This window comes from Mustela nivalis (genome assembly GCF_964662115.1).
Source record: "Mustela nivalis genome assembly, chromosome: 2".
In the NCBI taxonomy this organism is placed as follows: domain Eukaryota; kingdom Metazoa; phylum Chordata; class Mammalia; order Carnivora; family Mustelidae; genus Mustela; species Mustela nivalis.
Window position 1 is genome coordinate 114795838 of NC_139021.1, and position 27493 is coordinate 114823330.

At 38.9% G+C, this 27493-nt stretch overlaps 1 protein-coding gene across 2 annotated transcripts in view; it reads left to right on the plus strand.

Annotated features, from left to right (window-relative positions):
* The window catches only part of PRKG1 (protein kinase cGMP-dependent 1), a 1242412-nt gene that overhangs the window by 144465 nt on the left and 1070454 nt on the right, over window positions 1-27493 (plus strand). For both annotated transcript variants that reach the window (XM_082721092.1, XM_082721091.1), the window contains exon 2: window positions 24043-24209. In XM_082721092.1, the coding sequence (XP_082577218.1) occupies window positions 24043-24209 (167 nt within the window). The remainder of the gene's footprint in view (window positions 1-24042; window positions 24210-27493) is intronic.

Consider the following 27493-nt stretch of genomic DNA (forward strand, 5'->3'; position numbering starts at 1 on the left):
ATTACAAATCCCACAAGGGATTCAAGGTTGGAGTTAGTGAGGCAGGAGTTTGGTTTGTGATAGATTTATGTTATGAGAAGTTGAGTGACTAGTTCAGAATAACAAACATGAATAATGTCTTTGAAGACCATCTGATAGTAGATGGGGAGTAAAGGTCATGCCAGTTTCAATGGCAAATATAGAAATCATGCAGGAAAAATTGGTGGTTAAGTATTGTGAGGATAAATGGAATTGATTTTGCAGGAGTTATGATATGGTACCATGACAAGCTGAAGGTTACTTTCAGGACTTTTCACTTTGGAAAGGACGTAACATTGGGGGGGGGGTGTTCCCACAGTGCACTGTGGAAGCTGACTGGGGTTATTTGAGAAGGTAAGAAAACTATTTGCATGAATTTTGTACAAGTCAACAATGGAGCATCTGATCCTTGGTATTTCAGCAGAATCCCAAGTGGGTATAACCTGAATGTGGAGAGACAGGTAGCTTAGCATGTCATCCTTTCCAAACATGTGGACTGAAATTGAAAACTTGGGCCATTTGATCTCCCTGAGATAGAGTCTTACATCAAGATTCATGCTCAGGAGGGAGTCAGCTTGAGATTCTCTCCTTCTCCCTCTGCCCCTGACCCATCTCCACTCATGCCTGTGTGCTCTCTCTCTCAAAAAATAGATAAATTTTATATATATGTTATTGAAAGTGTGCACTGATGGGATGCCTGAATGGCTCAGTCAGCTGAGAATCTGCCTTTGGCTCAGGACATGATCCCAGGGTCCTGGGATCAAGTCCTGTATTGGGTTCCTTGCTCAGTGCGGAACCTGCTTCTCCCTCTGCCCGCTGCTCCCCCTGCTTGTGCGCGCTCTCTCTCTCTCTGACAAATAAATAAATAGAATCCTTTTTAAAAAGTGTGTACATATTACTTATATATTTACTCTCCACCATATTTTCAAAAGAATTTAAGGTTGCTAAGAAGCTGGGTTGGATGGCTAAAGTTATCCGTGAATGTAACAGATAAAGAATAAACATGGTAGTAAAGTTTCAAGAGTCAAAAGTGACATGAGATCTTCATTTTATTAACTACAAGCACAAGCTTTGCTTTACTGACATTCAAAGCTCCTAAATACTATATTCAGTATAGAAATCTTAATGATCTTCACGGTGCAGTCATTTCTCTGAATGGTGTCATTTACGATACAATTCTGAGCCCAGGAAATAAATGAAGGGGAGGGTAATGAGGCTTCTACGATGTCAAATGAGTCAACATATGATTAATATTGAGTCACTTTCCTTTTCTCTCTAGGGTGCCTTTCTGCATAAGGGCTCTTGGTCTGCAGGAACTTGGTATGAGAATCCAATCTGTAAACCAAGGTTCTTGCAGGGCTCATGCTGTCAGCCTGCTAACAAGCGTATCCCCTGCACACTGAGGGTTCCTTCACACTGCAAAGATGGCCGTCGAAGTTTGATTTGATTCATGCTGATTTTGGTTTTGCTCTGATAATTGAGGAGGGACCCAGGCTCTTCAAGTGTTTAAGATTTCTTTTTAAACAGATATTGCCACCTTTTCTCCGTGTACCCTTGCCACTGTGAACTTTGCAGACTTAACAGACTTTAACGTCTGCTTAGAATATACAGTAGCTGTGTGGTGTGTGTGTGTGTTTTTAGACGTGGAGCATAACCATGATAGTAATAAATCCTACTTGCTTTTGTTCAAGTGATTCTGTTTCCAGGTGGTTTCAGTTGCCGTGGTACCCTTGTGTTTAAAGTGATCTTCATGAAGAATAGAGCCATAGTAAAAGTATTTTAAAGTGATTTAAAAAATTAGCACAGTGGAGAGCAGTGCCTATTATTACTAGTCTAAAGCATAATATTCATTTATAATGAAGAATTAAATCATGTCAGAGCTACAAAGATCAGTGACTTAAAACTAATCATATTGGAAAATGTGCCTTTGGCAAGAATCAGAAGGAAAAGTTAGCCATTCCTTTTCCTTGAAACACTTCCTTTCCCTCCCGTCCCTGACCTATACTTGCCTCTTTCTGGTATTTTTTCCATCATCTTGTGAGCTCCTCTCCCTGGACCCCAGTCCCAGGCTGCTTGGGTCCTCTGTAACTTCTTTTTTTAATGCCATGCTCCCCACAAGTCTTACCACTATCTGTCACCATATAGTGCTATTACCGTATCATTGACTAGATTCCCCGTGCTGTGCCTTTCATCATCCCTCTGACTTATTCATTCTATACCTGAAGCCTGTATCTCCCATTCCCCTCCCTCCATTTTGACCATCCCCTCAACCTCTTCTCTCTGGCAATCCATCATACAGTTCTTTTCTGTATTTATGGGTCTGTTTCTGGTTTTGGGTTTTTGGTTTGTTTTGTTCTTTAGATTGTACCGATAAGTGGGATCATATGGTCTTTGTCTTTCTCTTTCTGACTTATTGCACTTAGTGTAATACCCTCTAGGTCCATCCATTTTGTCACAAATGGCAAAATCTTATCCTTTTCATGACTGAGTAATATTCCTGTGTGTGTGTGTGTGTGTGTGTGTGTGTGTACACCACATATTTTTTATTCATTCATCAGTCTGTGGACATGGGCTGCTTCCATATCTTGGCTACTGTAAATGATGCTACAGTAAAGACAAGACAAGGTACATACATCTTTTCAACTTAGTGTTTTTGTTTTCTGTGGATAAATACCCTGTAGTGTGATTGTGGGTCATAGCATACTCCTATTTTTAATTTTTATGAGGAGCCTGCATTCTGTTTTCTACATTAGCTGTACCAGTTTGCATTCCCACCCATAGTACACAAGGGAAGGGTTTGTTTTTTCCCACATCTTGGCCAATACTTGTTATTTCTCGATTTTTTGATTCTAGTCATTCTAAGGGGTGTGAGGTGGTATCTCATGGTTTTGATCAGCATCTCCCTTATGATGAGTGATGTTGAGCATATCTTTATATATCTCTTGGCCATCCATATGTCTTCTTTAGAAAATTGTCTGTTCAGGTCATCTGCCCATTTTTAATGGGATTTTTTATTAGTATTATAATTTGGTGTTGAGCTGTAGAAGTTCTTTATATATTCTAGTGACTAACCCTTTGGCAGGTCATGTCAAATAATACATAATTTGCAAATATATTCTTCCATTCAGTAGTTGCCTTTTCATTTTGTTGATGGTTTTCTTTGCTGTACAGAAGCTTTTTATTTTGATGTCATCCTAATAGTTTATTTTTGCTTTAGTTTCCCTCACCTCAGGAGTTCTTCTATAAAAATGTTTCTATGGCCAATGTCAAAGAGATTATTGCCTATGTTTTCTTCTAGGAGTTTTATGATTTCAGGTCTCACATTTAGTCTTTAATCCATTTTGTGTTTATTTTTGTGTGTGGTGTGAGCAAATGGCCCAGTTTCATTCTTTTGCAGGTAGCTGTCTGGTTTTCCCTGCACCATTTTGTTGAAAAAACTGTCTTTTCACCATTGTATATTCTTGCCTCCTTTGTGACTATGTAAAGTGTGAGTTTACTTTTGGACTCTATTTTACTCCATTGGTCTTTGTGTCTTTCTTTGTGCCAGTCCCCTATTGTTTTTATTACTACATCTTTGTGGTATATCTTAAAATCTGGGATTATGACACCTCCAGCTTTGTTCTAATTTCTGGAGATTGCTTCGGCTCTTTGAGGTCTTTTATGGTTCCATATAAATGTTAGTACCATTTGTTCTCGTTATGTGAAAAATGATCTTGAATTTTTTTTTAAGATTTTATTTATTTAACAGAGAGATCACCAGTAGGCAGAGAGGCAGACAGAGAGAGGGAGGGAAGAAGGCTTCCTGCTGAGCAGAGAGCCCGATGCGGGGCTTGATCGCAGGACCCTGAGATCATGACCTGAGCTGAAGGCAGAAGCTTAACCCACCGAGCCACCCAGGTGCCCTGATCTTGGTATTTTGACAGGGATTGCCCTGAATCTGTCCTGTGCTTTGGGTGGTATAGTAACAAAATCCTACCTTTCCCCTCATTGGGCCTGCAGTAAGTCCCACAGCTTCTACTTGCAAGGTATGCTTTGGGTTTATTTACACTTCTGCCTGATTCTGCTGTCCCCTTCCTAACCTCAGTCTTCACTTTATCTTGCTTGAAAATACTGCAGTAACACCTTCCTGAGCTTTCCTGCCTCTCTCCTACTTGCAGTTGTTTTAGTTCATTCACTGCAATCCTAAGTGATCTTTTAAAAATATAAACCAGACCCTGTCATTGACTATCCTTGCTTTGCTTTATTAGTTGCTTTTCATTCACCAAGAATCCAGTTTTCTCAGTCTTCAAGGCCCCGTGTGAAGCAGTCTCACTTATGTCCTCAGATTCACCTCCAGCCATTTTTCTCTCGATCAAAATTTTCTACCCTCCCCTCTTCTCCAAACTCGACACAGAAAACATTCTGTTATCCCTGCCTGGACTGCCCTTCTCCTATGAGGGGAGGGATGCGTCTGATCCTTAAATCGTAGCCTGATTATTACATTTTTTAAAGAGATCCTTATTTCAGAACCCAAAGAAGTCTTCCTATTGAGTTTGCATTCAGCACCCATTTTGTAACCTTCTTCTCTGTTTTAACAATATTATTTGTTTGTTGACCTCTGTGTCATGTTTCCTCTCCTACTAGAATTGTAACTCTTAGAGGATAAAGACTTTGTTTCACCCATTGCGTGCACCGAGTGCCATATTGAGGCACTCAAGACATGCTTGGATGGATGGTTGGATGGATGGATGGATGGATGGATGGATGGATGGATGGATGGATGGATCGATCTAAGGGACAGGTAACTACAGATTACTGTGTAAGACTGCCTGATAAACTTAAGAGTCTTGAAGTAGCACTGTGGGATGGAAATGAAACGTGACATCAACCATCTTGCTAAGTTGCAGGATTGATTTGTTTCTGGAAGTTTTTACTGGGACGATAAGATGAGACAACATGTCCCACAGCACCTCAAATAAGAATGCTCCCAGGAATTTCTTCTTGGCGACTCTCCTTGTACTGCGACTCTGCCCGTGAGGAAAGTTAGTGTCCTCATGGATTCTCCCCCTCTTCAAATTCCTTTGGCCAGTTCATCTTCTCGTCATTCCAGAGACTGACAAAGAAGTAGAAACTGGGGGGGGGGGGGTTGTGTGCAGAATGTTTGTCTAGCAGCCCCCGCAACTTTAGTAACCTAGTCCCACCTGTGGGTAATCATGACCCTACTGGTTCATAAAGGAGTCCTTGAAATCATGGCAACCACTGCCCCAGAAGTGGTTGCCACTCATGTCTGACCCCTGAATCCTCGTGTTCGATCTAACTTGAGCCTCAGGCGCAAGCATCAGAGTCTCAGGCTCTGTTCTACCCCTTGGATTCATTCCTTTAGCTAGGTGTCTAGGTGTCTCTAGATGCCACTTTCACTCACTACTCCATAAGCTTAGCAGCCAGCTCTCCTTCCTTCTATAGCCTGTTTTGGACTTCTAAAACCTTGGCCTGGCAAAACCTGAGTCCCCCCTCCTTTGACAGGATGGCATCATTCAGACAGTTTTAGATCAGATAACCACTAACATAACTTTGTGTTATGAACCCTCTGTCTTCTGTATTTATTTATTACACTCAACCTCCTTGGCTTCATGGCCTGCCTAAATTTCTTTATGGCTTCCCTGTTTCTTCTTGTCCTTCGCTCACTGATGATTGTGACCTTATTTCACGAGGGACACATTTTTGGGAATGGTTTTCAGATTTGTAGGTATGACTTTGTTCCATAAATACTGGGCTCGTGTCAGCAGCTACTCTAGGTCACTTTTTCGATCATTTTGTGGATAATTATGGTTGTGTTTTAAGCCCATCAATCACTATTGTCTGTATTTATCTGCAGTGGCAGAATTTGAGCCTAGAATTGTTGCATTGGAAATATAATAAACATTCAGTATTTGCCACTGAAAGGGACAAACTTCAGAAGGACAGTATGGTACAAGGGGATAAACAGTGGATTCAAGTGACAAAATCACATTTTTTCTTCCTCTTTCCCTCCTTCCCTCCCTCCCTCCACTGGCTTTTTTTGGCAAAAATTTAGATAGCTAAATTATTAGAGTGCAAAAACCATGATATGAATAGGTTTTGTTGGGCTTATAAATGTACATTTCAAAATTCTGCTGTAAAAATACTTACATGGAAAGCATTTAATGTTTACTATGTTATATTCAGACTTCTCTGAAATATATCTGTATTTTGGTCATTAATTACACCAATTGCAAAATGGTGATATTTTGCATTCTTTTTTGGAATATTATAGTTCTATTTTATAGGCATAACGAGAGGTCTCTTTTTATTTTGAATTCAAATACAGATACTCACCCAAACTGACAGTAAACTTTTGTACAAATCATTTGCCCTCCATATTTGTATATGAAGTCCATCTGAGGCAGGCTTTTGGAAGGGGAGGAGAAAGAGGGAAAGGGGATGTCCTCGAGGCCAACGAGAGGACAAGTGTGAACACAGTCAAAATGAGTTGAATTGTGCTTTGGTGAGTGCTGTGAAGTGTGTAAACCTGGTGATTCACAGACCTGTACCCCTGGGGATAAAAATATATGTTTATAAAAAATAAAAAGTTCAAAAGAAAAAAATTAATTAAAAAAAAGACAAAATCTTAATAAATTGGTTGCAGTGGTTTTCAGAAAGAGTACTGATATATAAATTTAGAAGGCAAACTATACGTTATTATAACTTGTTTTTAATCTCAATAAAAATGAATAAAATTATTTTCTTCTTTAAAAAAAAAAATGAGTTGAATTCCATTGCTGAATTCAAGAGATGGTTATCTTCCCATGAGAGCCACAAGACAGATTCAAACTTCTCTCATGTGGAGGATGAATTAGGTCAGAGAGGGAATCTCCCCAAATGAACCATCACAGAATTTTCTTATACTATAGTATTATTGTCAAATGACCCCAGTTCCCTACTGGTACGATGGATTTATGGAGACTTTGCCCAGTGACTGAAGGTCTGAGAAAGACACAAAGAGAAACAAAGACATAGAGAGAGAGACCACGAGATTATGAATGTCTATGCAATGAACGGAGGTTGGAAGCATGTTTATTTCAAGCGGAAGTCAGTAGACCCGAGTTCTACTTTAATCTCTTCCATGGACTTGGCAGGCGTCTAACCCCGTCATGCCTTTGTGTTCTTATCTGTCACGTCGGGATAATAGTAACATCTGTTCTACCTACTGCACAGGTTTGTGGCAATAATAGAATGAAATGTTAGATGGGGAATTGTTTTGAAAGCATGCAGTGCTTTCTGCAGATAAAAGGTCATATTATCCAAGCATAGCATTCTTACTTTTGCAGAAGTGGAGATAAGTGAGAAAAAATGTTTGCTTTTGGATTTTATAATTGGAATAATTTATTCAAATTACCAATACAATTTTGTATTGTGGGCTTGTTAAGTCAGACAGTTTAGGAGAGCGAGGCTGAGCAGTGAGGTGGGTTTATCTTTAGATTGTGATTCTCCTCTGTCCTGGACCACTTGCTACTCTGGTAGGACATTGAACTGGTAAATGGCTACTCTGAACCTCAGTTTCCCCATGGCGAACTCAGCAAGTCCTTGTGAGATTTTGGGGGGGATAGGGCTCCTCGCTGAGGAAAGCGGATTAACCATATGATGAATGGTGGTAACGGTTAATACAACTACCACTCTGATCTCCTGTTGTCCTTATTGATTCATTCTCTACACTTCGGTTAAGAAGCTTGGAAACCACAAAGTTTTTATAACCAGGAGCATGATTATCTGGTTTTTACATTTGCGTCCTTAAAGAGTTTCTCGTTATACATATCATCTCCCTTCAGGCCGACTCAAAGCATCTAATGTATTAAAGCCCTAATGCAAACTAAGGTGTTTGGGGATGAAATGGAACAACGTTCATCAAAATAGAGCATTTGCTCCTGAAGACTTGCGGGTCACTGTAACGAGGTTAAATTTGGCTCAAATTTCCTGGAAGCATCCCTAGAGGAAATAATGAATGACCCAAGTTGTAATTTTCAGCCAAGGGAAAGAAAATACATATATTGGGGGGGGGGCAGTTGATAGAGAAACATGTTATTTTCCTGCTGCTGAATTCAAACAAATGGAAGGTAATTTAAAATGTAGGGCAATTTATCTCAGAGCTTAAACCTGCGAGGTACCTGAATGACAGGAAATTTTTCTAAAATGATTTCTTTGATCATTAAAATCAAGCCATTGAAGTCCTTGAAATGGCAGCGTGTAAACACACAGCGATGAGTGGGTTTTCAAGAGCTGGACAGAACATCATGGTGCCCCATCTATGCCCCAGAGGCAGGGTCACCCTGTGTGATGGGGAACTGCATGGGTGTTCATGGCGTGGTCAGCTTGACCTTGTTGGAAACGACTGCATTCTAAGTGATCTCAATTTTCTGAGTGTCTTGAGAGAAGAACTGTCACTTCAAAATGTTGAATGGCAATCGGACATGTTAATGTGTGTCAGATGTTTTCTTCCCAATCATTGCCCTGTTGTGCCATTTAGATATTGAAACTTTAAAAATAGAGTGAATTCACAGTAGACCAGGCCACATGGTTCTTACACTCTGTAATGTAACACGGATGGTCTGACTTAATCACATGGAAAGCACTTGATGGTACTTCTGTGAAACCCCACTTTTCTACTTCCACAGTATGAAAGAGAAGTTCAGAGGATAGGAGTTTGATCTGGGCTCTTTTGGACACTGTTCTATTTTAAGTGAGGCTCGCTGGTGCGAAGTGGCTGTAAAATGCGTGTCTAGAGGGCTGAATGACTTGAATAGTTGAATGGAAGGCTTTCACATTGACTTTTCGGAAGCTGGTGAACACATACAAAGAACAATAATTTCCTTTTCCTTTAATTAGTCCAAGTCTGCTCCATCTGTTAACATCGCAGCAGTGATTTCAACAGCTACTTCATACTGTTGCTAGTTAGTTGGAATGAGCACAGAGTATTAGTTAAACAAGGAGAAGGCTTATGGGATAGTTGGATACACAGATATTATGGGTTAATGATCTTCTCCTTGTCCCAACTGTGGTTTTTTCTTTACAGTTAAAATATCTCAATTGCATTTAGATATTCATCTATTTTAGAACCATAGGGTAAATATTAGAAGGGAAAAGCAACCGGAAATTATTTGCAATGCATGTAATAGACAAAAGATTACTAGATAATTAATAGATAAAACATTCATTGGAACTATGTTGCTGTCACATATTTTGGCCCAGCGATTCCCATGTTTTGTATCAGATGCTGATTTTCATTCTGAATGCTGCAAACCATTTTGATTTCTTCGTGACCGTTTTTGCTGCAAGATGGGAAGAGCCGCAGCATAATTGGTTGATGTGAAAATACAGCCTGAAACTTGTTGAAAGCTGATTTTCAGTTTTGAGGAAATCTCTCAGTTGGTCAGGAGCTTGGCAGGATTAAATGTTATCTTTTAGAAATTGGGACTGATTAAAAAAAAAATAAGGAATGATATTGATATTTCTTTGTTCTCGGCCAGCTACTATCTACAGAGCTCGTTCAGGAAAGCCATCACACAAGAAATAGTACCTTCTGTTTGGACAGAATTGTAACCCTTAGGGCAGCAAGAGGACCACTTCCAGAATTTGTCTTGCTTACAGGGAACCCCCCGAATACTTCATAGCAGCTGGGGGGAGTTACCCTATTGTGGTGACTCCTGACATTAGCAACTCTTAAGGGGCCTTGCAATGACTTTATCTGAGTAAACCATCTACAAGGGGGCTTGGACTTCTGACGGGCCACCTACAGATAATACTAGAGGTGGTGGGGCTTTGAAACTGCATTTAAAATATTTAAACTGCTAAAATAAATTTAAAGTTTAAAATATATTTAAAATTTTAAATAAAATTTAAAACGCTTCTCCTGACGCATGAGCCTAGAACTGACCGCTGAGAGCTGATGATATTGTGAGTCTTGTTTTTGCTTTTGTAGCCAAGAAGCTGATTGCAAGAGTTTTTTTTTTTTTAAATTATTAATTATTTTTATTATCATATAATGTATTATTTGCCCCAGGGGTACAGGTCTGTGAATCCTCAGGCTTACACACTTCATAGCACTCACCATTTCACATACCCTTGCCATTGTCCATAACCCAACCATGCTCCCCATACCCCTCCTCCCCCCAGCAACCCTCAGTTTGTTTTGTGAGATTAAGAGTCTCTTATGGTTTGTCTCCCTCCCGATCCCATCTTGTTTCATTTTTTCCTCCCCTACCTCCCAAACCCCCACTTTGCCTCTCAAATTCCTCATATCAGAGAGATCGTATGATAATTGTCTTTCTCTGATTGACTTATTTCACTCAGCAGAATACCCTCTATTTCCATCCAAGTTGTTGCAAATGGCAAGATTTCATTTCTTTGATGGCTACATAGTATTCCATTGTATGTATACACACCACATCTTCTTTATTCATTCATCTGTGGATGGACATCTAGGTTCTTCCCATAGTTTGGCTGTTGTGGACATTGCTGCTAAAAACATTGCTGCTATAAACATTGGGGGGCACGTGCCCCTTTGGATCACTACATTTGTATCTTTAGGGTAAATACCCAATAATGTGATTGCTGGGTCATAGGGTAGCTCTATTTTCAACTCTTTGAGGAACCTCCATGCTGTTTTCCAGAGTGGTTGCACCAGCCTGCATTCCCACCAGCAGTGTAGGAGGGTTCCCCTTTCTTTGTATCCTTGCCAACATCTGTTGATACTGACTGGTTAATTTTGGCCATTCTAACTGGTATGAGGTGGTATCTCACTGTGGTTTTGATTTGTAGTTCCCTGATTCCAAGTAATGTGGAATACTTTTTTTTTTTTTTTAAGATTTTATTTTTATTTATTTGTCAGAGACTGCATGCAGGGGAGTGGTAAGCAGAGCAGGTAGAGGGAGAAGCAGACTCTCCACTGAACAAGGAGCCCAATATGGGACTTGATCCCAGGACCCTGGGATCATGACCTGAACCAAAGGCAGACACTTAACTGACTGAAACACCAAGGCATCCCAATGTGGAACACTTTTTCATATGTTCCTTGGCCATTTGGATGTGTTCTTTGCAGAAATGTCTGTTCATGTCTTCTGCCCATTACTTGATTGGATTATTTGTTCTTTGGGCATTGAGTTTGATAAGGTCTTTTTAGATTTTGGATACTAGTCCTTTATCTGATATGTCGTTTGCAAATATCTTCTCCCATTCTATCAGTTGTCTTTGGTTTTGTTGACTGTTTCCTTTATAGTGCAAAAGCTTTTGATCTCGGTGAATACCCAATAGTTCATTTTTGCCCTTGCTTCCCTTGCCTTTGGGGATGTTTTTAGGAAGAGTTTGCTGTGGCTGAGGTCAAAGAGGTTGCTGCCTGTGTTCTTCTCAAGGATTTTTATGGCTTCCTGTCTCGCATTGAGGTCTTTCATCCATTTTGAGTCTATTTTTGTGTGTCATGTAAGGAAATGGTCAGTTTCACTTTTCTGCATGTGACTGTCCAGTTTTCCCAACACCATTTATAGAAGAGACTGTCCTTTTTCCACTGGACATTCTTTCCTGCTTTGTCAAAGATTAGTTGACCATAGCATTGAGGGTCCATTTCTGGGCTTTCTATTCTGTTCCATTAATCTATGTGTCTGTTTTTGTGCCAGTACCCTACTGTCTTTGATGATTACAGCTTTGTAATAGAGGTTCAAGTCTGGAATTGTGATGCCGCCAACTTTGGCTTTCTTTCTCAACATTCCTCCGGCTATTCGAGAACTTTTCTGGTTCAATATATATTTTAGGATTATTTGTTCCATTTCTTTGAAAAAAAATTTGATGGTATTTTGATAGGGATTGCATTAAATGTGTAGATTGCTTTAGGAACCATAGACATTTTCACAATATTTATTCTAATCCATGAGCATGGGACATTTTCTCGTTTCTTTGTGTCTTCCTCAATTTCTTTCCTGAGTACTTTATAGTTTTCTGAGTACAGATTCTTTGCCTCTTTGGTTAGGTTTATTCCTAGGTATCTTATGGTTTGGGGAGCAATTATAAATGGGATAGACTTTTTAATTTCTCTTTCTTCTGTCTTGCTGTTGGTGTATAGAAATGCAACTGATTTCTGTGCATTGATTTTTATATCCTGACACTTTACTGAATTCTTATATGAGGAGTTCTGGAGTAGGGTCTTTTGGGTTTTCCACATAAACTACCATATCCTCTGCAAAGAGTGAGAGTTTGACTACTTCTTTGCCAATTCAGATGCCTTTTATTTCTTCTCATTGTCTGATTGCCGAGGCTAGGACTTCTAGTAGTATGTTGAATAACAGTGGTGATAGTGGACATCCCTGCCATGTTCATGACCTTAGGGGGAAAGTTCTCAGTTCTTCCCCATTGAGAATATTTTTTATTCTCAATGAAAAATGTGGATTTTTCGTAGCTGGCTTTGATGATATTGAGGGATATGCTATCTATCCCTATACCTTGAAGAGTTTTGGTCAAGAAAGGATGCTGTACTTTGCGAAATGCTTTTTAAGCATCTATTGATAGTATCATATGGTTCTTATTCTTTCTTTTATTAATGTATTATATCACAATGATTGATTTGTGGATGTTGAAGCAACCTTGCAACCCTGGAATAAATCCCACCTAGTCGTGGTAAATAATCCTTTTAATGTACTGTTGGGTCCTATTGGCTAGTATTTTGGTGAGAATTTTTGCATCGTGTTCATAAACGATATTGGTCTGTAATTCCCTTTTTTGATGGGGTCTTTGTCTGGTTTTGGGATCAAGTAATGCTGGCCTCATAAAATGAGTTTGGAAGTTTTCCTTCCATTTATGTTTTTTGGAACAATTTCAGGAGAATAGGTATTAATTCTTCTTTAAATGTTTGGTAGAATTCACCTGGGAAACCATCTGGCCCTGAGTTCTTGTTTGTTGGGAGATCTTTGATGACTGCTTCAATCTCCTTACTGGTTACGAGTCTCTTCAGGTTTTCTTTTCTTCCTGGTTCAGTTTTGGTAGTTTATATGTCTCTAGGAATGCATCCTTTTCTTCCAGATTGTCAAATTTGCTGGTGTATAGTTGCTCATAATACGTCCTTCTAATTGTATTTCGTTGGTGTTGGTTGTGATCTCTCCTCTATCATTCATGGTTTTATTTATTTGGGTCATTTCCCTTTTTGTTTTGATAAGTCTAGCCAGGGGTTTATCAATCTTATTAATTCCTTCAAAGAACCAGCTCCTAGTTTCATTGATTTGTTCTGCTGTTCTTTTGGTTTCTGTTTCATTGATTTCTGCTCTGATCTTTATTATTTCTCTTCTTCTGCTGGGTTTAGGCTTTCTTTGTTGTTCTTTCTCCAGCTCCTTTAGGTGTAGGGTTAGGTTGTGTATTTGAGATCTTTCTTGTTTCTTGAAAAAGGCTTGTATCACTATACTTTCCTCTCAGTACCACGTTTGCTGTTACCCACAGATTTTGTTCATTATCATTATCATTTGTTCATTATCATTTGTTTCCATGAATTTTGTTCAGTTCTTCTTTAATTTCCTAGGTGACCCATTCATTCTTTGGTAGGATGCTCTTTAGTCTCCATGTATTTAAGTTCTTTCCAGCTTTCCTCTTGTGATTAAGTTCTGGCTTCAGAGCATTGTGGCCTGAAAATATGTAGGGAATGATCACAGTCTTATGGTATTGGTTGAGACCTGATTTGTGACCGAGGATGTGATCTATTCTCGAGAATGTTCTGTGTGCATTAGAGAAGAATGTGTATTCTATTGCTTTTGGATACACATTCTATTGCTTTTGGATGGAATGTTCTGAATATATTTGTCATGTCCATCTGGTCCAGTGTGTCATTTAAGGCCTTACTTTCCTTGTTGATCTTTTGCTTGGATGATCTGTCCATTTCAGGGTAAGGGGTGTTAAAGTCCCCTACTATTATTGTATTATTGTCGATGTGTTTCTTTGATTTTGTTATTAATTGATTTATATAGTTGGCTGCTCCCATGTTAGGGGCATAGATATTTAAAATTGTTAGGTCTTCTTGTTGGACAGACCCTTTGAGTATGATATAGTGACCTTCCTCATGTCTTATTACAGTGTTTGAGTTAAAGTCTGATTTGTCTGATAAAAAGATTGCCCCCCCCCTGGTTTATTTTGATGTCCATTACCATGATATATGGTTTTCTACCCAGTCACTTTCAATCTGGTGGTGTCTTTGGGTCTAAAGTGAGTGTCTTGTAGACAGCATATCAATGGGTTTTTGGTTTTTTATCCATTCTGATACCCTGTGTCTTTTGACTGGGGCATTTAGCCCATTTACATTCAGGGTAACTATTGAAAGACATGGATTTAGTGCCATTGTATTGTCTGTAAGGTGACTGTTATTGTATATTGTCTTTGTTCCTTTCTGGTCTACTACTTTTAGGCTCTCTCTTTGCTTGGAGGACCCCTTTCAATATTTCCTGTAGGGTTGGTTTTGTGTTTGCAAATTTTTTAAATTTTTGTTTGTCCTGGAAACTTTTTATCTCCTTCTATTTTCAATGATAGCCTAGCGGGATAGAGTATTCTTGGTTGTGTATTTTTTCTCATTTAGTACTCTGAATATGTCATGCCAGTTCTTTCTGGCCTGCCAGGTCTCTGTGGATAATTCTTCTGCCAATCTAATATTTCTATCATTGTATATTACAGACTTCTTGTCCTGAGCTGTTTTCAGGATTTTCTCTTTGTCACTAAGACTAGTAAGTTTTAGTATTAGATGATGGCATGTGGACCTATTTTTTATTGATTTTGAGGGGGGTTCTCTTTGCCTCCTGGATTTTGATGCTTTTCCCTTTGCCATATTAGGGGAATTCTCTATTATAATTTTCTCCAATATATCTTCTGCTCCCCCCCTTCTTCTTCTTCTGAAATTCCAATTATTCTAATGTTGTTTCGTCGTATGGTGTCACTTATGTCTCGAATTCTCCCCTCGTGGTCCAGTAGTTCTTTGTCTCTCTTTTGCTCAGCTTCTTTCTTCTCTGTCATTTGGTCTTCTATATCATGAATTCTCTCTTCTGCCTCATTTTTCCTAGCAGCAAGAGCCTCCATTTTTTATTGCACCTCATTAATTCCTTTATTAATTTCAGCTTGGTTAGGTTTTAGTTCTTTCATTTCTCCAGAAAGGGACTTTATTTCCCCAGACAGGGTTTCGCTAATATTCTCTATGCCTTTTTTGAGCCCAGCTGGCACCTTTAGAATCATCATTCTGAACCTAAATCTGACATATTACCAATGTCTGTATTGCTTAGGTCCCTAGCTGTTAGTACTGCCTCAAAAACTCAAAAACTCACCACAAAAAAAAGTGGTGAGTTTTTCTGCCTTGTCATTTATCCAGGTAAGAATATATGAATGAGAGAATAAAATACTAAAAGGGTGGCAAAGACCCCGAAAAATGTACAGTAACCAAATCAGAGGAGACCCCAAGCCAGGGGAAGAAGTAAGGGGGTAAAAAGAAATTAAATATATATATATATATATATATATATATACATAGATATATATTTTAATTTTATATATTTTAATTTCTAATATATATATATATATATATATTAGACTGGTGAATAGAACAGAGCCACCCACTTGATTGTGGGTGCATTTTGCTCTCTTAGAAGAAACTTCCTCCAAGAATTTTAAAGAAAGAATATATATATATATATATATACACATATATGTACATATACATATATGAAAAATAAGGGTAAATACAATGAAGGGATAGAATATGACTGTAAAGATGAAAATTCAAAAATTTTAAAAAAAGGATTTGTTTAGATAAGTTGGTTGAAAAACGAAAGAAGAAAAAAATACAGGTTGAGGGGAGAGAATGTGCTAGGACTGGAGACAAGAAAAAGGCCTTGTGCTAGATTTAGGGTATATTTTGATCTATTAGAAGAAATTGTGTCCCAAAATTTTTTAGAAAAACACCCCCGATATATATATACAAAAAATAAAGTTAAATACAATGAATGATAAAATATGATTATTTTGATAATGATATTTTTTATCAAATGATAAAATATCAATTATTTGATAATGATAAAATATGATCATTAATGAAGGTTTAAAAAGATTTTTTTTTGGAAAGGTATTGTTATGATAAACTAGTTAAAAATGGTTAAAAGAGGAAAGAGGAAAAGTTAAAAAAATAGAATAAGAAAAAAAATTAAAAAATTTAATTCAACTTTGCAAGATTAAAGGATCATGGGGAGAAAGCCATGAATTCCATGTATTGCTTCCCCCTATCTCTGGAGTTCCGCCCTTCTCTTTGATCTCTGAGCTTGGTCTTGGCTGGGTGTTCTTGCTAATCTTCTGAGGGAGGGGCCTGTTGCAGTGATTCTCAAATGTCTTTGCTGGAAGTGGAATTGTCCCGTCCTTGCCAGCGGCCAGGCTAAAGAATCTGCTTGGGTTTGCTCTCTGGAGCTTTTGTTCCCTGAACGCTTTCCGTAGAATTCTGGAGGACGGGAAAGAAAATGGCGGCCTCCCAACATCCAGCCTGGAGGAGCCGAGAGCTTGGGGCCTCACTCCTCAGGGTGCCCTCAGAGAGAAGCAGTCAGTCCCTCCCGTCTTCCTGGTCTCTGGCCACACCGTTTGCACCTGGCCTGTGACTGAGCATTTCTATCTCTGGCGCACAGCCCCATTTGAAGTCTCCAAACCTAGCAGATTCCTGCCTCCGGAGGAGGAAGGTGAGTCTCTGCGGATGTGCCACTTGCGATATCCCTGTTCAAGAGCAGTGGCCTGACTGTGCCGCAAATCACACTTTACAGTGACCCCAAGCTGAGGGCTCACTCCTCGGCTCCATCTCTGCACCCAGCTTCCCAGCTCTGATACCTGCGAGCTCTGCTACACTCAGACAGCCCGATCCTTCTGCGACCCCATCGGACCTAAGACCACAATGTCCCTGTGAGGGCTACACTCCCTCTTAGCCTCTGGAGTGGTGTCCCTCAATGGAGCAGCTTCTAAAATTTCTGATTTTGTGCTCCACTGCTCTGCCGCTTGCCAGAAGCCAGCCCCACCCCATCTTCCTGTTGCTTGAATTCACTTTTCTGCACGTCCTATGTTTCAGAAAGTGGTTGATTTTCTGTTCCTAGAATTGCTGCTCTTCTCTTCGATCTCCTGTTGAGTTTGTGGATTTTCAGAATGGTTTGGTAACTCTCTAGCTAAACTCCTGGGACCTGATGTCATTTCAGTCCACTGCTCCTCTGCCATCTTGCCTGCAGAATTTTTATATGACATTTTTCAAGTGCTTTCGGTGATTTTCACTATTAGTGATTATTTAGTAGCTTTAACGATTTTTTTTAAGTGCGTGGAAGTCTTTCTCAAAGGGAGAGACCAGATATTAATTTTCACCTGTTTGGGCTCAGCCATATTTGCTATTGCATGGTGTGCCTTCCACAGGGGACAGAGGCTGTCAATAGACAGAAAATTCTTGGCCTTGGAAGATATCCTGACATCAGAGAAGAGACCTTATTCTTCCCTAATATGCAAAAGTTGCCTGGGAGTCAGTGACTCAAAATCCAAGAAAATGTGGGATTTATGAGACAGGGGTTCTCCCTATTAACATAGTAGTAAGTTATAGCTTTAGCATCCATTAATCAGTGAAATACATGGCAGAAAACCTCCATGAATTCAGTAATATTTTAAACTACATTTATGTTATTTATATTTTTTTATGTCTGATCTCTCACCTGTCAACCACACCCCTTCTCCTCCTTCACTGAGTTCCTGAGGCTTTGGAAAACACCAAGGGTCTCTCCCAGCCTTCAAGAAGCTAGGACACTCACCTTCTGCCCACTTGAAATCTCATCCCCTGTCCCTTTGCTTCTTGTCCAGTCTGTCCTTCAGCCACAGAGGTCTTCTTTTGAGTCTCTGGACAGATCAAGCTCATTCCAACCCTTCCCCTTTGTATGTGTTTTTTCTTTGACTTCGAGTGCTCTTCTCCTTAATCTTTACATCGTTAGATCTTACTGCCATGTAGTCCCGAGTTCAGAGAAGCCTTCATGACCCTTTCCTACCCTCCAACCCCCTGCCTCACCTGAAACAACCTTCCCTGCTCTTCGAGATAAGGCTAGCTCTTGCTGACCTACTCTAGGCAACCACAATGTACAATATCCTTTGGTTAATGTTGAGAAAACAGAGGCTGTGTGTATTGATAGTGAATACTGCTGGCTTTCTTGTTAGAGAGGTGGGTGTACATTTCCCTATACTTCCTTAAGATTACCCATGGTTACCTAAGATTGTGTAGAAAGACAGTTTCTATCGAATGCTCTTTGTGTCTATTCAGGAATCTGCAGTAAGTAAATGGGGGCATGGACTTCCCAGTTCATCTTCTGAAACTTGAAATTTTAGAAGACCTATGGCTGGAAATTGTGGCATTACATGATCTGGGGGATATTATACCACCTGATGAAATTTCAAAAGAAGGAAAGGATTGTCATGTTGGTTTCTACACTTATATATTAAGGCACATTAAATTCTCAGGGTGTTAGAAAAATAATCTATCTCCAGCCATGTGTTGGAGCCAACTCTTACTGGCTCATAGAGGAACTGCTTGTTAAATTTTCAGGAATTTTGCAAGCAGGTTGACTTTACATTAGTAGCTTGAAATCAGCTATGGTGGGAGTGTTTATACCATAGAAATTGGCAAATGCTACCAACCAGGGTTTTTTTTGTGTTTTTTTTTCCTCCCCCTTCTGGAAAGCCAGTTTACCAGCCCACCGTTATATATCGCCAATATTTTAGAGGCTGACAAATTGATGATGACAAATCAAAAGGGCTAGTTCAAAATAACTTGGTTCCTTTTAGGGTGTTTGTACTTTGAAAGCCACACATTTGGAGTGTGGAAGAAAAAAAAAATTCTAGAGATTGTTTATACATAGAAGCAGACAGGAACGATCAGAAATTGAGAGCTTTGTATTTGCTTCTGACAGCCCCGGGTTGGGCTGCTGCATTCAGGCAGTGTGTTGCTAAAATATGTACTCCGAGAGGAGATAGCCACCTTCTGGAACTTGCGATAGCAGCTTTCCGCAGCTCCCATGCTGATAACAGAGCTCACAGGTCTCACGTGCACCATCATGTTTTAGTGACAGTGAGCATCTTCGATTATTTCTTCAGGAGTAGGAAAAGATTCATAGGATTGTGAGGTAGAGGCTCTGATGGATTATGGTCCATAGGTTGGAGCAGGTGGAGACTAGTGAGAGCTGACCTAATGTGTCACGCTTTTGGCTAGAAAGCACTGAAAGGAAAATTGCTCGGAGAGGCAGGGTATTAAAGATTCCTCAACAAGAATATCTTCGAGTTACACTTCACGGGGCACGAGACATCATTTGTGATATTTTAAAGGCAAATGTGTTATTGGACAATACTCATGTGAAGGGATAAATGGTAAGACGTAGGTTGTCTATGTCTTGGTGTGTTTTAACATGACACGAACTTATAGATGAGTATCTTCTGTGTGTTTCTTCAGAGACTTGAGACTGAGGATCTTGCATTTAAAAAGACATGTGAGAAGCAAGAGCCTCTTGAAGTTCCCCTTCCCCACTGACTTTGTGGCAAGCATTTGGAAAATCTGAATGGTTCTGAGAGATGATGGTAGACCACCTTGCTTTTCACCTTTTCTGATGTCTCTGTGAAACAAGATAATAGTGCCAATTATGAGAAAAGAGAAAGCAGTTTTCTTCAGTCATCCTTGGACTGAGTGAATCTTTATTTATTTATTTTTTTGGAATAAGGCTTTACTTCTAAGCTGGTGGCATTTCTAGGGCTTAGATTTTTAAAGGAGCACTATTAGTATTTCCCAAAGGATAAGATACCATCTGTAGCTAAACAAGTTGGAATTCTGGCACTGATAGCATCCAGGCTTTAGTATATTAGAAAATATGAATGTGGGATGCCTGGGTAGCTCAGTCAGTTAAGCGTTTGCCTTCAGCTCAGATCATGATCCCACATTGGGCTCCCTGCTCAGTGAGGAGCCTGCTTCTCCCTCTCCCTCTGCCGCTCCTCGTGCTTGTGCTCTCTGTCTCTCCCTCTAACAAATAAATAAAATCTTCTTAAAAAAAAGAAAAGGGAAAGGAAAATTTGAACCTATTGATGACCTCGTTCTTCAATGCAAAGAAAACAAAGGAATTTTTAGTCAAGAGGATATTTATACTATTGTGATTAAAATTAAGTTCCCGAAGGTCAGCACTGTATGTCCTGATGTTCAGAAACATGATCCTAGAACAAGAGATCTACTGCCATTCTAGAGTTCAGAGATGGTGAAGAGAATTAAGAAAGGAAATTTCATGAAAATCATAGATGGGGGCAGAGTTCTGGACCTTGTGTTGAAGACTCAAAAGAAACAGCTCTGTGCTTCAGGAGAAATGGAGTTCTGACAAGCTGAAATTAACCAAACAGCTAAGAACCCTGTCAGACTAAAGTAAAAGTCTCACTTTTAAAACAGTCTATTCTGAGGTCCCTAATGACTGGGCTGCCTCTTTATTAAGTGAAAGTTCCTACCATTAGTATTTAAACACAGACCACATGAGCAAGAACCTGTTGAAAAAAAAATAGTGCTGAATATGTCAATAATAGCTAACCAATATTAAATATGTCATTATTAAAATGAGAATTAAATGAGGTTATTTTCTGTTTCTCTTCATAGCAGTTGCTTTTTATAAACTACCTTTAAAATGAAAGATTTTTCCATGTAAAAGAGCATGACCATTCTAGAAAATTTTATGAACTGAGAAAGTAGAAAGAAAAAAATGTATATATATATAGTTCTGTTTATTTATTTATTTTGAGAGAGAGAAAGAGTGAGCACATGCATGGGTGCAAATGGGGGGAGGGGAAAAGGAAGAGGGAGAGAGAGAATCTCAAGCAGACTCCACACTGAGCACAGAGTCTGAAATGGGGCTTGATCTCACGAGCCATGAGATCACGACCTGAGCTGAAACCAAGAGTCAGACACTTAACTGACTGAGACACGCAGGAGCCCTTCTAATTCCATCACCCAAGGCAACTCATGCCAACATTTTGTATAGTTCCTTCTAAAATTTTTACAGGTCATGATCACATACTCTCTTACTACCCGTTTTATTACTGCTGTTAATATTATTACCACCTTCTTCAGCTGCCATTTACTGAGATTCACATTCTGTTTGCACAGGTCTTCACGTATAATTATGTCGAGCTGGTAATTTTTTTCCAGTTTTACTGAGACATCATGAATATGTATCACTGTATGAGTTTAAGGCACGCAGCATGTTGGTCTGATTTACATTTATTGTGAAATAATAAATTATTATTATTCCAATAATAATATTGAAATAAAAGTTTCTATTTAAAAAAACAGTAAGTTTTGGGGCACCTGGGTAGCTCAATGGATTAAAGCCTCTGCCTTCAGCTCAGGTCTTGATCCCAGAGTCCTGGGATAGAGTCCCGAGTCAGGCTCTCTGCTCCATGGGGAGCCTGCTTCCTCCTCTCTCTCTGCCTGCCTCTCTGCCTACTTGTGATCTCTGTCTGTCAAATCAATCAATCAATAAATTTTTTAAAAAACAGTTTTACTAAACAACCATCATCTCCTATAGATATACTAAAAAGTGAAACATTTTCCCCAATAACTCTCTCTCTGTATCACAGAGCGGTGTTAACAGCAATCATCTTGCTGTCCTTCATGTCCCTGTACTTACTTAGCTTCTAACTGCCAGTCTGTGCATTTTGATAGCCTTCCTCCAATTCCTTCTTCTCCAACCCCCACCTCTGGTAACTACAAATCTCATCTCTGCTCTGTGAGTTTGGTGTGTATATCTCTTTAAAATTAGATTCCACATGAGCGCCTGAGTGGCTAAGTTGGTTAAGGGACTGCCTTCAGCTCAGGTCATGATCCTGGAGTCCCAGAATCCAGTCCTGCGTTGGGCTGCCTGCTCAGTGGGAAGTCTGCTTCTCCCTCTGACCCTCCCTCTTCTCATGCTCTTTCTCTTTCTTTCTAGCTCAAATAAATAAGGAAAGTCTTTAAAAAAATAAGATTCCGCATTTAAGTGAGATCAGACACTATTTGTTTTTCTCTCTTGGATTTATTTCACTCAGCACAATTCCTTCAAATTCATCCAGTTTGTCACCAATGATAGGATTCCCTCTTTTATGGCAGAATTATATTCCCGTGTGTGTGTGTGCGTGTGTGTGTTGTGTGTGCACACGTGTATATACCACACATCCATCCACCAGTGGACACTTAGGTTGTTTTCCCTGTCTCAGCTGTTGTGAATAATGCGGCTGTGAATGTGGGGGTGCAGATATCTTTTCAAGTTAATGTTTTTGTTTCTTTTGGTAATATTCCCAGAAGTGGAGTTTCTGGATCATATGGTAGAGCTATTTTTAAAATTTTGAGAAACCTGCCTACTGCTTTCCATGGTGGCTGCACCAATTTCCATTCCCACCAACAGTGCATGAGGGTTCCCTCTTGTCCACACCCTCGCCGACACTTGTTAACTGCTTGTCTTTTTGATGATGGTCATCCTAATAGATGTGAAGTGAATCTCCTGGGTTTTTTTTTTTTTTTAATTCTAAGTTTTCTAGATTTCTCTTTCATCTCTACATTCTCATATAAAACATTCTCTTACTCTAAAAACAATTCTGTATTCTACTTTCTCACTTAAAAATAGTGAAAGAATTTCCCCCACACTGTTAACACTCTTCATAAACAATTTTAATTGCATCCTAACAGTCCATTCTAAGTATAGTTTTCATAATGGTGAATTTTCAATTTTTTTATATACCTTCTTATTATTAAATCCAAAACCATTACAAAACATAATGTGTGATGGCAGTATTCCAGTTGGACTGAGGTCCAGAAGAAAAGGCACCTGGAAATGGGGAGGGCTAATCCTTTACTCAGTATTCACCACTGAGGTCATTTCTTTGAGAACCACTTATGATGCAAATGTGGGTGGGGACCAGTTTGTAGTCAGATACTTGTCAAATTAACACTCTTAATATACAATTCCAGATGTTGTGCTTTCTCTCTGTGTTGTTAAGATCTTGCTTTTATCTTATCCCCAACTGCCCTCTGATTGTGCTCCTCCTGATAAGACATTTCTTGGTTTCCCTTTAATTTTTCTACCCTTAGGAGGTCATTTGGAACTTCTTACCCCTGAGAATCAAATTATCACCATCCTTAAGTTCTGCAAAACTTCCCTGAATTCCAGTTATAGTATTCGTAAATCTCTTTCTCACTAACTGCCTGTTTCATCCATGTCTAAATCCCGTCATGTTGAAAAACATCCCATTCAAGGGTTTTATCTGCCCGGTTACCTCAAAATAGATTTTCTCTGAAAATGTGTAAGGTATGGATAAAGAAGTATCAGATTTCTGCCAGTTCTTTCAAACCATTAATTAGGAATCCAGTTTTTATCGTTTTTATCTTTGAAACCCATACTGTAACTAGCGTTATTGTAAACATTTAGCACAGAGGAGAGAAAAAACTAATGATCCCACCCTCATAGGGCATGAGGTCTAGTGGATGAGGCACAGAAGAAACAAGTAAACAAATTGTTTTTTACTGTGCCGGTGTATAGTATGACACATTCTGATGTTCTTTTATAATATAGAAATACCGGGATAGTAGTGTCTATTCCATAAAATTCTCTTGTCTCTTTTTCACATTTATTCTTAAACTAAGTTGCAAACATCAATTTACAGTGCTTGTCCATTGGTTTTCTCGTAATCATTGTGATTTAAACACATTCTTTAAAAAAAAATGGGATGATTTGCTTTTGCTTCTTTTTGGTTGGTCACACATGCATTCAGTGATACTTTGTTTAAAGCAGAATTTCTCAGTGCCTTTCTGATGGCCATGGAATTACTTTGTTCTCAGGTCTTTCAGAAAATGATTGGATGCCTAAGAAGAAAATGCATTGTAGTGTGCCAGGATGCCGTACGGCTCTGCTGAACTTCACAAACTATGAAAACGCTTGTCTGATGTGCCAATAAATCTTCTCTCTCTTTACCTAGGTCCAAGGATCTCATAAAGGAAGCTATCCTTGACAATGACTTTATGAAGAACCTGGAGCTGTCGCAGATCCAAGAGATTGTGGATTGTATGTACCCAGTGGAGTATGGCAAAGACAGTTGCATCATCAAAGAAGGAGATGTGGGGTCGCTGGTGTATGTCATGGAAGGTATGGTTTATAACTCTAATCCTCTGACATTCAAATATCCCCTTTTCATCTTATCAGCCTGCACACAGATGGTAGTGTATTACATGGGACAGTTCCATTCTTCCCTCTTTTGTTGTCGAGCAACAGTTTGGAAGAGACGTGGAACACGACTTAGATACAGTGGTTGACTAGTTGTATGAAGGGTTTGTGTTTAGAGTATTAAGCTGAAAATCTAGTATTCTTTTAGACATGGAGAAAGGATGATAGGGTGAGAGGAAAAAATGCTGTTTATTACACTGTGTAAGTCTGCACGCCACTGGGTCATTGAGCAAGCTCGTGGAGCTTCCAGAGGAGTTCGAGACTATTGGAAAGTATTTTGGGCCAGATAATCAAAGTGTCAACTCTACCTCTAATTTTCAGTGTATGGCTAGGTTTCTTGCTATCATGCTTCTATAAAAAGAATGTTTTCAGTGCTTTGTGCATGTGTGAATAAGGAAATCAGACTGGTTGGATGGCCTGTGAGCTACCTAATTAGTAAGAGTGATGGATTGTTTCATCAATCTTGTGCCAATTAAGATAGATACTATTTTGGAAAACAAACAAACAAACAAACAAACAACTGAGGCAGACACCATACAAAAATATTTTATGCCCAGGTAAATTTTCATATTGTGTATTTCTAAGTTGGAATTTATAATGCCACCTTTTCCTTCTAGGAGACAACAAAAGCCTGAATTAATGACTAGATCAGTTGAGGAAAAAGAAAGTTCAGAAGTGCCTAGAAGATCAGAGAGTTGCCATGCAACAGGATCAGTTTCTAGGTGGTGATTAGTGTCTTAACCCAAGGATTCATGGTGGTGTCCTAGAATTGTCAAGTTGATGGGTCATTAAGAGAGGGGGTGTATTTGGGCAAGTGACTTAACTTCTTCGAATTTTACCTGATTTGTAAACAAAAGGTCCAACTGACTGCCACTCCTTTCTGGCAGTGGTTCTCAACTGGTCATGATCTGTCCAGCCACAGGACATTTGACAATATCAGGAAATGTTTTTGGTTATCATAGTGGGAGTGCGGATAGATGGGGGAGCTACTGGCATCTCATGGTTAAAAACCAGGAATGCTGCTCTGCTGGGCTATTGCCCACAACAGAGGATTATATGGCCCCACCTGTCTTTAGTGCTGATGTTGAAAAATCCTGCTTTCTACTGTCTTTACAAGATTGTTCTGATTAATATGAAATAATTAATGTTTATTGTAAAGTATAAACCATTATAAAATAATAGTATATATTACTATTTCCAACCAATACCAATACTTCACCTTTTAATTTTTCTTTGTAATCTTTTTTGACATATATTAGGCATTCAACTTTGAAGTCATAATTTCAATAATTTTTTTTTTCCTCTGTAAATTTTCAGCTTTTGGGTCAATGTTATGAAGTTTTTCCCCAGGCCAAAAGGAAATAAATGTTCCGCTAGTCTTTCTTCTGGATAAAAGCAAGACACAATAAACAAAAACACAAACAGTATTCAGTTGGCAGACAATTACAGGGGAAGGAGATGAAATTATAGGGCAAGAGTGTATGTGGGCAGTAAGCAGAAAAGATTAGAAAAAAGCAAGAAATGTACAGAGGGGAAGTATAGACTATAAATATAGAGAGAGATGTTAAGAAGCGCTAACAATTAAAAAATGAGGTTAAGGCATTTCTTAGATTATAGTTTATCATTGGTTTTGTAGTTGATTTTTCATATAATTTATTGTCAGGCACGTTTGGAAGAACGTCCTTATTGCATAAAGTAGGTATACCTTACTTCTGCTATTTGCAGATGCTAATTATTGAAAATCCATTCCAGACGTGCTTATTTCTAGAACCTATGTTGTTTTCCTTTATCTTGAATATCTCTTACAAATATAGATTTCCACACAACCTTGCAAATTTTTTTCTAAAAAAAATTGTCTTCATCCATACTGTTCTGGTTTCTAAGACTAACTGCTAGTTCACTAGCTATGTTAACAGAAGCTTAGAAATCATCATGTGTATTTACAGAGTGCTTAGAAAATGGTCCAACATATTGAGTATTCTTTGTATAAACACTTCCTTTGTATATAATTCATTTAATGTTCAAAACAATCCTATGGGGTAAGTGGTAATACTTATTATTCTTTATGGATGAGGAAACAGAGGCCCAATGAGGTTTAGTAATTTGCCTGTGTCTTCCAACTAGTTTATAGTAGAATTAGGACTGAAACTGAGTCATCTGGTTTCAGTGCACCAGCTTTTAACTCAGGGGCCATGTGTAGGGATTCTCTGGAGAAACAGAGCTGATAGATAGATATCAATGGATAGATTATTTATTTTAAGGAATTGGCTCATGTGATTGTGAACACTGGCAAATCCAAAATATGCATGGTAAAAGAAGTAGGCTAGACATCTAGGGAAGAGTTGATGCTATAGTCCAGATCTGAAGGATGACTGCTAGCAGAATTCTTTCTTCTGAGGAGGTCTGTCATTTTTCTATTTGGGCCTTCACCTGATTAGATGAGGCCCACCAACATTATGAAGGTAATCTGCGGCTCACAGTCTACTGATCTGTATGTTAATTTCATCTAAAGCATACCTTCACAGAAGTATCTAAGATAATGTTTGACCAGTAATATCTGGATATCGCAGCCTAACAAGTTGGCCCATAAAATTAACCATCCCAAGTCCTTGGCACCTGTGTGCATCTCCTCAAACCATGTTTCATTTCCAAATAAAGACAGCAGCAAGGTTGTAGCTCCACCTGATACAACGTGACAATTCTGAGTATAATTGAAAATCCACTAACACTTTTCTCACAAAAGGGTACAAAGTCCTTGGGTAATATTTACTCTTCTCCTTAATACCCATAATTTAAACTCTATGTTGTAAAGCTAATACTTAAATACTGTGATGTAAAGTCGATATATCTTATGTTATATGATAAGAGGATATGAGAGAAGAGAACAAAGAATTTGGTGTACATATATACACGCAAACATATATATATATAACAAAATGAAGAAGGCATACCCATGACAAGGGAAAGGTAAATACACTAATTTTTTCTCCATTGCTTCAAGCTAATTTCAAAAATTTTATTTATCTTCCTTTTCCTGATAGACTGACTAAACAGCAAGTCCTCTTAATTATCTTTTTAAAAACAGGGTTTTAAATAGTGTATCAGTATTCAGAGTCACAGATTTTGCAGTGATGCTGTTGATTGCCTTCAGTTAAACTCATAAAATGACTATAATCTTATAAACTGATGCTGATCTGTCCCCAAGC